At 32.7% G+C, this 12,158-nt stretch overlaps 2 protein-coding genes across 2 annotated transcripts; both read left to right on the top strand.

Moving 5' to 3' along the window:
• Positions 1-8,318, top strand: LOC134263841 (receptor for retinol uptake stra6-like). The gene is made up of 19 exons (XM_062746208.1): positions 1-220; positions 519-630; positions 1,236-1,296; positions 1,647-1,726; positions 1,917-2,053; positions 2,933-3,096; positions 3,383-3,622; positions 3,998-4,010; positions 4,092-4,151; positions 4,366-4,427; positions 4,545-4,707; positions 4,982-5,057; positions 5,833-5,911; positions 5,962-6,010; positions 6,234-6,348; positions 6,626-6,727; positions 6,979-7,142; positions 7,236-7,409; positions 8,102-8,318. Exons 2-19 carry the CDS (start codon positions 521-523, stop codon positions 8,236-8,238), a joined length of 1,986 nt encoding a protein of 661 aa, XP_062602192.1. The 5' UTR covers positions 1-220; positions 519-520; the 3' UTR covers positions 8,239-8,318.
• A 1,212-nt stretch (positions 8,319-9,530) lies between these two features.
• LOC134263836 (uncharacterized) lies at positions 9,531-11,917 on the top strand. Its single transcript, XM_062746205.1, has 5 exons — positions 9,531-9,710; positions 9,963-10,059; positions 11,043-11,241; positions 11,342-11,411; positions 11,514-11,917. Exons 1-5 carry the CDS (start codon positions 9,607-9,609, stop codon positions 11,647-11,649), a joined length of 606 nt encoding a protein of 201 aa, XP_062602189.1. The 5' UTR covers positions 9,531-9,606; the 3' UTR covers positions 11,650-11,917.
• Positions 11,918-12,158: the final 241 nt, after the last annotated feature.

The raw sequence follows: 12,158 nt of genomic DNA, 5'->3' as shown, positions 1-12,158 counted from the left end.
AGCGATCGCTCAAGATGACCACATAATACCATGTACTTAATATATTGATATTGCTCCAATACAATGGGACACGATTTTTATAGGTTTTTAGGCCGTACAAGTTTATCGATATTTAGGAATTAAAATGATGATTTTGATTTGGAATTATTATATAAAGTGATCAAGGGTAATGTATTATAGGAATTATATATTGTTTCTGATTTCCATCGTGACTTTCAAGGTATTACAATTTGATTATGTTTCATTTTATTTGAACATGTAATAATGGACTTAAACAAAATTGTTTTTCATGTTAATTTTAAAAGTTTCATTTTTTATTATTTCAAAATAATTATAACTTTTTGAACACCAATTATAATTTCCCCGATTTATTTGACCTCAAAATTTCCATGAATTTAACTACAATTTTGTACAATAAATATGAAAATAAGCAAATACGTGTTTATATGTTAAATTTTCAAAATGACACTGAATTTTTATGACAATACATGTAAATTTATAACCACAATCATGTACAGAAATGAATACCTCGAATTCAAGCACGGACACCAGGTATTACTACGCCTCAGAAGTGGCCAGAAATCTACGCAAAGCATTCCGAGAGGCCTGGGCAAGAGAAGTAATACACAGGTAAATATAAAATTAAGATTTTTTTTTACGCTTCGGAATAATTATTTCTATGAGTTGAATTAATTTATTTAAAAAGTTATGTTGTCTTTTGGAATTTAACTTCCATAATAGTAAATTAAGACAATGTTTTCCAATGAAATTACAAAGTTAGGATTTTGTAATGTAAAAAAATATCGCGGTAGTGTAAAGTAGATTTTATCTTTTTCATCTGACATAGTTTTTATCTGACATATCCAGAGAGAGAGAGAGAGGGAGAGAGGTATACAATAGGGGAATTGTTCAATCCGTTGTGTTTGTCTTCCATCTGCAGCAAAATCCCCATTACCCAATCGCAACGTTACCTGTTATCAGAATCCATGTATTTTCAAAACATGCAGCAGAAAGGTATATTAATTACGTCATCTACGTTACAGGTTTCCGTGCTTATGTGGGATTTCTACACTTTGAGAATATGACAACACATCCGGTTTTATTGACATTTGTCCGTCTGTTGTTAGCAAGGCCTGGGTGATTTGAACCACCCCAAAAATTAAAAGCCAGTGTTAAGGCATCCGTGTCACATGGAGATGAAAAAAATACTTTAATTATGGATTTTTCTGTTTCAGAAAAGAGTGTGAGGATCCAATTGATCACCAGGACATGTACGTCTTTCTGCTCCTTCCAGCCGTACGTCATTTTAGTATTTTATTTAAAAAAATTAATTAATACGATTAAATCGCAATATAGATTGAATTGACGACGGATTTTTTCCGTTATTTTCTTATCATGACAATTAACGAGCACACGGCGGGTGTGACCGGTCGGCAGGGGATGCTCACTCCTCCATGGCACCTGATCCCACCTCTGATTTTTCGGAGGTCCGTGTTTGCTCTGCTCTTATTTTGTATATTGTTTAATGGACGTTGAGATTGAATACTGTTCGTTATCTCCATATCCTTCATTAAAGAAAAAATGAAGTCTTTTAAAGGGTTACAAGTATTTATGCATTTAAGGAAGAAAAATATGTTGATTTTTAGGTTCTGATCATGATGATTTTATTCGTCTCGAAAACGGAGGTTGTCGAACGAGTTTTACATGGGAAAAATGTCCCGAGAAAGTAAGAATATTCAATCAATATCTCTATATAAAACATTATATACTCAATATTATTGAAGAACTCAAAAAGTAAAATCTTAAAGCATGCAAAACAGTTTTTTTGGTTTTTTTTTTTAATACACATTAAAATATATTTAATTAATTTCTCATTTTTTATGTCCCTGTCTCAATGTCACATTGTTTGTTTACAGACCTAAAGATACCTTTGGGTCAGACCGGTTTTCCTTTGCCGCGATATTTGGTGCTTTGACGTTTCTCTGTTTTGAGATAGCTGTAAAACGACGTTACGTCGTACGAAATGCCAATGACGGTCCATTGAACATACAAAGTAAATCAATTTGAAAACATTTCTTGTTTTCAAAGAATGTATAAAATAATATTTATTCTAATTTTCTTTATTGACACATTACTCTATTTCTGCAATGTTTAAGAGTGACATATTTGTCATTGTAAAACCTTTGATATGATTGGAAGAACAGCAGAATCATATATTCATGCAGAAAGTACAGATAAGAACAGTTAGCCATCTCAAGAATTAAATCTATAAACAATACATATTTGTTAAAAACAAAAACATATGGTACGTCCCCTGCAAATGGGAAGGTGCCTAGGAGGAGAAAGCATTCCCTGTTGGCTGGTAACGCCGTGAGATTAATGCCATATTATATATACATTAGAATATGATTCAAAAGTTTGTACATAACGAAAAGTCCAAAAAATATATTAAACCAAGTTATATTTACTTATGATGTAAACCATAAAATTCTTTATTATACCTCTGTTTATTTTTTCTATATAAAAATAAGACGAATAAACATGCTATTTCTTCTAAACAGTCTCTACCGTGAAATAGTTTTTGTAAAAAATGGTGAATAGTCCTCAAAAAACGCAGCATTCTTTCCCTCGCTTTTCATCTCTGAAAAACTTCTGATTTTTACATGGATTGTGACGCGTATATATTACGACGTAACAAAAGTTAAGTCAGCACCGGTATAATATGGAATATCATAATTGTGTGTACCCTGGACTTCCAAAAGTTAACAAAAGTTAAGTCAGCATCGGTATAATAAAACACCTATTTACTGACTATTCGGACACATAGCAAGTTTATCGTCCCCCTCGACAGCAAACTATCTATGCGCCTAAAAAAAAAGTTTGCATATTTACATAAACTTGGTGTAATAGCCATAAAATTGTATAATAATAGTTCTAGCTGCTGTTGTTTCCATTATTGTATACACGCTGGATTACTTCCCTTTGTTGACTGCTCTGGCAGACAAGACAGTGGTAGGAGACATGGCGGGGACGCTTTATATCTGGACGATGACGTCACTGTTCATTATCCAGAGACTTGGTTGTTACGGCGAAGAGGTGAATTTCATAATGCTTTGTTTTGCAATAACTGGATTCGTAACTTGGTCTCGGGACCATTCTCAAGTTAAAATTAAATTATTCAATATTATTTATAGAGGGAAAAAATTGCAAATTGATACCAGTTGTTGCCTATGCATAACGGCAGCGTCATTTGTATAATACGATTGCTTTTAGAACTCGCCTTTTGGTCTTGGTAAATTTGGATCTTCTCGGGAAGCTATATCATCAAGTTAATTAAGGGGAAGCAACTTGTGTAATTTGAACGATACTGTTTACATTGCAGGGGAGGCGACTGGTATTATTCATACAAAACATTCCCATCTTTATGTGCCTCATTTTCCTGGCGGTCAGTTTTCCAGCAAGATTAATCCTGTCAGTCCGTAAAATTCTGAAGAAAGTGGACGGTACATACGAGGAATTTTCTGAGCAGGAGACGGACATCATAAGACAAACTCCGCAGGGGAGATACGTCCAGAGTCTCCTTAGGAAAAGACCCAAAGAAACATTGAAAAACAAAGTGTTAGTAAATAAAATTCTATGTACAAATACATTAAATTTGCCTGAAGTACATCTGTAAAATGAATTGATTAAAACAACATACAAATAAAATGGGAAAGTAACAGATAAATTGTTGAAATAAAAAAAAGAATAAAATAAAAAAAAAGGTGAGAAAAAAGCGAAGTAGAGTAACCGAGTAACTGCCCATTTCATTTAATTAATTAAAAGTAGTGAAGTTAAAAAAGGTGTAATACTGTAGATCACTTAATTTTGGGACACCTTATTATCGCGAGATTGTCATTGACTCTTTATAAGCGAGAAAAAATTTTCACGAATTGTGGCTATTGCTCTATATAATCTTAAGGAATTCTATCATATGTGAGAATGAAATTTTCGCTAGCATACCGCCTCTCGTAATTACGCGAAAATAAAGATCTCGCGAATTAAAAGCGATAAAAAAAAAATGTGACATACAAAATCATTTTATTCCAAAGGGCTATTATATTTTATTAAAATGAAAATAAAACAGAAAGTAACTTACAAAAATATTCCAGGTATTTGTATTAGATTTTATTAGTATACAATAAGTTAATTAAGATTATAAATTTTTTTCATTATATTCTTCAATATTCTTTGTTATTTAATTTTCCTTCTTTACTTGTTTCAGTAAATAACGTCTTTGAAAAAATAAATTAGATTTTACAGGAGAGAGAGTTTGTGATTACGATTTCGTTTGCAATTCTTCCTAAAACCTTTTTCTTTGCACAGAATTTCGTTATTCTCTGAGAATGATGGGTGTCGTAGTTATTGGGGTTCTCCTTATTTACATGGTAAGGAAATTTACATCTATATTTCATATACACTGATATACATTCAACTCTTATTTTACCGAGATATCCACAAAATTCATGACAATATCTTAGATATCCGCCGATTTTTTTTTTCAGATATCTGCGGAGGTTCTTCTTGGGTTGATTCCGATTCTTTCCTACATAAAATCTCTAATTTTGAGGAAGATCTCGGCGATTGAAGGTTTCTCAGAAGAACACAATTATAACTTTACTATTACAGTGCTTAGTGTGACAAGGGACGTAACCGTTGCTATACAAGGTAATCAATGCACCAATTTGTGTCCCTTTGATTTTCTTGTTAGTATATCGGTGGATTCAAAATGCAAGAGTATTTTCTGTATGATTTTTTTTTCATTTACCCAATTGCTGGACAATTGTAAGGAGGACAGCTGCTAAAAATATTTTTGGAAAAGAATTACCCGACAATTCAAATAGTAACATGAGAAGAGATGTGGAATTCTTCTACTTGCCGATTTCATGTTTACAAGTTTTTTTTTTATACAGATCTAGATGTACTTAATTTTTTTCTTCAGTTTGTGCTATTCTGTCCTCGTTTCTGGTGTTCTGTATTGGTCTACTGAATATCATCCACACACTTATTTCATACAGGTAAATATAGAGGTTCATGTAAATATACATGCTAATGTACATGTAACTTCTGGGCAATTTTTAAGATATTTTGAGTAAGATGAATTAAATGGAGGTAGATCACTACATAATAAGTTGATATAACTGGGTTTCTGCAATCTCTTTTAATTGAATATAGCATTTGGCAATATTAATTTAATCAATTCCTTTTCATGATCTTGTTTGCAAACGCAATCTATTCTTTGGTCGTAATTTGCAGGACATGTTTCATAACAATTTTTAGTCCATTGCTTTATGCTGATGTTGAATGATAATTTTATCGAATTACCGGTACTGTTTACGGTACCAATCAATGAACAGGGATCTGGGGATGCTGAATTCTCTTTGGCTCCTGATCTCCGTTGATAGACAAATTTTATTATGTTTGAATTTTAAGAATATGTTTATTTCCTTCGCTTTTATCTACAGCTGTTTTAACGAATAAACGTAATCTCAACGTGCACATAAATATTAAATGATGTTGAATTCCCGTCTTCCAAAATTTATACAATAATAATTTTAACTATTGCAAAAACACGATGGAATTATCATATACAGATCTAGAAATACACAAATTTCGAGTACACATACCCGTATTTTGATAATATTTTCCATTTTCGTTAATAGAGATAGTTTAATAGAGATATCAATAGAGATATAGTAAGACCGTTCTTCTTCAGGAAAATAAAACATTATAGAAACATGGATAAATTTTGAGTACATCATACCCGTATTCTGATATTATTGTCCTTATCAGAGATAATTTAACAGAAAAAAAAAAAGATTGTAAGATTGTTCCTCTACTGGAATATAAAAGCCTGGATAGAGATAAGGATGTATTTAACTTCAAACTACAGTAAATATACCCGTATTACTTTTTTTCCAGGTGGGAAGCATGCAGTTTGCAGGTTACCAAATAGGATTCGTTATTTTTGGTATGCTATTTTTAGCAATATATTAGCAAATTTAATGCATATTTTGTAAATAAACATGCAAATTTAAAATTATCTGTGCCTGGAAATTTTTAACCTTCCCCACTGGAACCGATGTACAAACTTTGGCATTTGTTTCTGCGTCAAATGATGATCAAATCCATGTTTAATGAATGAGAAACACACTAAGTAAAACTTTTAAATGACAATTCTCTTTACTTTTTAGCTTATGCCGTGCAGATTGTGATTTTGTTCTTCTCGTCCTTCGGAATAGCCTTGGTGTTCATCGTTATAAAGTACAACCGTGAAAGACCGATCCGAATAATTGTGGAAATGACATGGTACGATTAGTATCATCTGGCAATCTTTATAGCTAAGCTTTTAAAAATCTATTATTGACGGTATGCTGTAAATTGACTTTTATTTGCTTGCGAGAAAAATTGAAATTAGCGAGTGCCGCAATCTATACTTAAATTCGCGAATATTAAAAGCCGCGAACCTATTATGAAGAGAGCATCGTCCTTAACCACGGGTTTTGTGTATATTTCTATTTCTACAAATTTTCTATTCGTGTGATTATTTACTAAATTTACTGTTTCTTTTAACATTTGTTTACAGGCCTATGGTTGTTTTCTCGATACTAGTGCGACTTCTTCAGATCATTACTGCAAAATTTATTTTCCTTCAGGATAGAGGGAGAGTGATGGCGATTAGATATCGGTCAGTACATAAAAATCCTATTTTTATGAGAGGTGAAATATTTTTTGTACTTTGAAATATTTAAAAAAAACATATTTATACAACAGCAGCTTTAAAACGTTTAGACATCAACCTGGGAAATCTTGAGCCCCCCCCCCCCCCCCCAAGTCTTTCAAATCAATTATGATCCTGTCCCGAGTAGCTCACCTGGGCACATTTTTAAGTTGAAACAACATACATATGTACTATGTATTTTAATTTCATTTTTTCAGGCGGAGTTACCTTGTGTTTCTGTATTTTACTTTCATTTTGGATATTATAATTGGTACAATGCGCTGTCCGTATCGCCTTGTTAAAGCAATGATTCTCGGCTCTCTCACACTGTCAAGACTGGATCACAGCGCCCTCTCCCGGGAGTTCGAAACTTTAGATACTGGTTAGTTAAGTGGTCTGTTAAGAGCAACATATATTGCAATCGTTGGGCCATTTTCCCTCAATAGTTAATGAATCATATTTTATTCTAAAACAGGTTTCCGTGCTTATGTGGGATTTCTGCACTTTGAGAATATGACATCACATCCGGTTTTATTGACATTTGTCCGTCTGCTGCTAGCAAGACCTGGGGGATTCGAACCACCCCAAAAATTAAAAGCCAGCGTCAAAGCATCAGTGTCACATGGAGAGGTCGTCATATCTGAATTGGGTAAACATATCATTTGACGCAATGGAATAATTTAAAACCATAACCTCCGCCTCAATATTTTTTAAAGGCTATATAATGGTGGAATACTATATATTTGTTATACCTTTAAAAAATTGTTCCTATACAAATCCGTACAGAAAAAAGTCTAACATGTGTAATGTTTTGCTGAGCGGGCATGAAAAAATCGATGTTGGACCGCTGAGTGAGATGTTGGACCGCTCGGAGAGATATTGGACCGCTTACGTCACAGAATGGGCGGAGCTTAATCTCATTTTCATTCTTTGGTTTTAAACAGTTATAAATCTAATGTTACATTACGGAGTATAGTACAAAATACATGTATGTCAAAAAATATATAATAAAATGAAAGGTATAACAAAACATTTATTGACAGAGTTCTCCGGCAAAATGCGTTTTGTCGGACCCTCGAACCAAACTGTCTGCCTTCGGCCTAACGGCCTCAGGCAGACAGTTTGGTTTTTGGGTCCGACAAAACGCATGCTGCCCTCGAACTCAGTCAATAAATGTATATTAATGCATCAAAGAACCTTACTAATCAACCTGGAATAAATGATATTTTTTAATGTGTCTCTCATGGAAGACATATATAAATTTTGAGGATATCATGGGGAAAGTTATGAACTTACATTTACTCTCGACATTTTTACCCAAGCATTTTTGTTAAATTTCAGGGAGCGCATTTTGGAAGGATAATCAACTGACAAAGAGAGCCAGAGCACAACATCGCTGGCATTTGTTGTACACTCTACACAAAAATCCTCAGCTTCAGTTTCTACGAAGAAACTCATTTGATTGGTTAGAGGATTAAAGAAATACATAGTTACCGAGCAACCTAAAAATAAAAACTGAAAACTAGACATTGTGGGTTATGTTTTTTGTGATTTTCAAAGCGCCTTATACCTATGTTTTAAATAAATGATAAAATCAGTTAGATTTTTTCAGATAATTTCCGAATGATGCACATCATTATTTTATCAACAAAATAATTTAACTTGGTTGGATTAAATAAGTTGATATTAATTAAAATCTTACCTTCGTAATTTATTATTTATGTATTACTATCAGGATCGATGTTTCAACAATCATGTAGGTCCAGAATTTTGCACAAGAATAAATTATTTACAAAATTTTATCTATTGTAATGTAATACATTTTCAAGCAATATAATTGTGAGATTAACGATATAAAAAAGGCATATCTTTAAAATAGGAGCTCTGATTATATCTTCAAACGTCAGCTATTTAGTTTTTATCCCCAGAAGTGGATCTATGGATATTTTTAAACTTAACTATACAAAGAGGAAATTTTAGAAATCACGAATTTTAATGCACCAGCAGGGTCATATTGACTCAGGTGAGTGTTGTGGTCCATGGATTTCTTGTTTTATTTTATTAGAGAGGAAATGATTGAAGGTATTTAAAAAGAATACATGAGAAGCATCCCCCCCCCAAAAAAAACAGATTTAAATGGTGAAGTGACATTTGAGATTGTATCAGACGGAATAAAATGGCCAAAAAAATATCATTCGCTATTTATAAAATTATTAAAGAAATGGAATGTGATATGATTTCTGTCACAGGCACTTGTTTCGAATACGGGGTACACCCTACTCAACGTGGTACCCCCTACTTGAGTAGGGTGTACCCCATATACGAAACAAACAAGTTCCTGTGATTTTTGTTTATTAAGTATATTTTTTCCGTTCGTATCGTTTCTTTATATATTAATTTAGGTATTTTCTCGGCCAATCTGCCCATGATAAGAAACATTTACGTATACATTTGTTTTCGCTATATGCTTCCAGTAAACATTTCAACGAAAAGGAATACGACAATTATTTATAATTAATTATAATTATATGGTACACTTGTTTTAAAATTGAATAAATACACAATTATAAATCTTATTTAAAACTGAGTTTTTCCTCATAAAGTTGATAATTTCATAAAGAAATATGTCCTATAGAATGTTATAAAAGAATCATTTCATCATAAAGAGTTGTAGCTGCAGAACATATGACCAATAAAAAATCGTAAGGCTACAGTTTTGCAGATAAAAGAGTTGTGACGTAACAATGGTCACTATGACGTCATTGCATTGTCTTTCTCTATTAGAAGTATTTCTTTGCGAGTTGTGATAGTGAATTTTGTTTGAATAGTATTTCAAGCATTGAATCATGGCTTTCTATGTCTTCAACTGGACAAAGAGAGAATATATACTGGCAGTTTTGTCTTTGGTATTGCTGGTCATCACGGCCAAACACCAAGAGTACTTCTGCTGGTAAGTAAATTAAAACATACTTAGCCGGGGAAGGGGGGGGGGGGGGGGATTCTACATATTACTTATATATTGTATATCATAAACAAACGTATACTTTTAAGATGGGGACTGCCAGCGAGTTGACATTCACTTTTGTTTATTATATCAACAATATATATATTTCATATTAAGTAATCATTTTATTTCTTTCGTTTAAATTTGATTATTAATTATTTTTCTTTTAACTTCATGTATTGTTAAATCGTTATGCAGCAAGGAAAAGCCGCTGAGTAATTTTGAGAAGTTTGGGATTTGGCTTGGTTTGGTGGAGGAGCCAAAACCATGTCCAGGGGAGGAAGAGCTCATTTCTGTGAGTATAGGTTTTATACAATAACGACTGGAAATAAGCTCATTAAATAATTAAGTCGTGACATTTTATATATACATACCACATTAAAAGAATAATGATGCATAGTGATTATCTATAATTGAATAAATTAAATTGTCTTACAGATATTTGATGCTATTTCAAATACTGAGTATTTTACTCTAAATTTTATTACGAGCCCTTACAAGTTACAAGCAAAACTTTAGAACTTAGCATTATGTTGCTATATATTAGTCTTTGACCAAATGATATTAGCATACGCGAATCTATAGAGGGGAGGGGGTCGGGGTCCGGACCTCCCTTTCTGGAATTTGCAGAGATACCCGGTATTTATATATTTAACCAAGTAAGTGATATTACATCCTCACCCCCAGAGAACGGTCACCTCCAAAAACACGGATCTATTGTAATATTGGTATGAAAACATCAGTATGAAGCTTTGAAAGTCATCCTCTAACCCCCCCCCCCCCCCCCTTCCCCACGAAATAGATTTTTAACGATTGGGAAATATTATAAATTTATGGGTTGGTTTTTAGACACCCCCCCTGTTAAAAAAATTAGATCCGCTCCTGTATTATGGTCAAAGACTAATATATAAAACCATATCACTACAGTTCTGCAACAATCATTAAAGGAGTCAAGCAATGAGCCCACCCAAAGTAAATCCCTGAGTCTGCTAACGTTATAATTTCTTTCTACAAATTTTAAGAGAAAAAAAAATTACACCGAATTTTCTATTTTGATAAAATTTGTGGGAACACAGTTAACTCAAAGGGCATCAACCATCCTACCCTGATTCATTTAACATTACTATTTTCTATACAACTTTTTTCTTTCATTTTGATCAATTCTGGATTCGAGTCTTTTAGTGCCACATGTCGAATTAAGCACAAAAGCTTAACTTTAAAAGTCAATTTGAGGTTATTTCATGGAACTAAGATTTTTTTTTCTCATTTTTTCTATAGATGGCAATAGAGATGGGCGTTGCCAGTGCGGCTGTGCTGGCAAGTACAGGCATACCCAAATTGTGGAACTGGTCCAAGATGGGCGTTGCCAGTGCGGCTGCACTGGCAAGTACAGGCATATCCGAATTGTGGAACCGGTCCACATCTATTCTGGGTCACGTTGGACAGGCAGTGAAGAGAGGATTCCAGTATCTGAAAGGTATAGGCAAGATAGCCGAAGTTTGATTCAGTGTGGACTCTTTTTAAGAAATAAAAATTTACACGCAATTTTTAAAATATTTTTTTCTTGTTCATTGAAGATCGTGTACCATTTAGAAAGGCTACCAACCACAATCCCGATGAGTCACCTCCGAAATACAAGTATTTCTTGTGAGTATATCCAAACACTCGTTTTAAATAAAAATTAATTTGATGATATTCGCCACAAACCAGTGGAGTAATTAATTGAATTTAATTTTTTTCCTACCATAGTTTCCGGAACGCCTATGAACAAAGGAAAATCCTAATGGTTGCTAGAGAGGGAGAAGTCTATGAACAGATATTTGTCTACTCTCCCGAAAAGAAGAAGATGGAATGTGTGATGTGCTATCCCAAAGGGCTTATCTAATTAACAGAGTCCAATTATATCAGTGTAGTATTGCCATTTTAAAGAAGTCTGTTTAAATAATTGTCTTCATGTTAACAGTTTAGAGAAGTTTGTTAATATCTAGTTTTTATCTATTTACACCATAAAGATAAGCTCATACTAAATCTTAAATATAATATTAGAAGAATATTATATAATTATTTATATCAGTGTAATAATATTGTCATTTTAAAGAAGTATATTTAAATATTTATCTTCATGTTAACTGTTAAGAGATGTTTTTGTTATCTAGCTTTATCTATTTACACCATAAAGATAAGCTGATACTAAAAATTGAATATAATATTAGGACAAAATTATTCATATTTTAAAGAAGTATATGTATACATAGATTATCACATTAACTGCAAGTTAACAGATGTTTGTTATCTAGTTTTTATATATCAACATCATAAAGCAAAGTTGTTACTAAAAGCTGAAAATAATGTTGGAAGAATAAAATTGAGTACATGAATAAAACTTGGTTTTTA

This window comes from Saccostrea cucullata, unplaced genomic scaffold, assembly GCF_032062105.1.
Source record: "Saccostrea cucullata isolate Sc308-1 unplaced genomic scaffold, CSIRO_AGI_Scuc_v1 ctg358, whole genome shotgun sequence".
Classification (NCBI taxonomy): Eukaryota; Metazoa; Mollusca; class Bivalvia; order Ostreida; family Ostreidae; genus Saccostrea; species Saccostrea cuccullata.
Note: the sequence above shows the minus strand (reverse complement) of the source record. Positions and strands in the feature narration are given on the sequence as shown.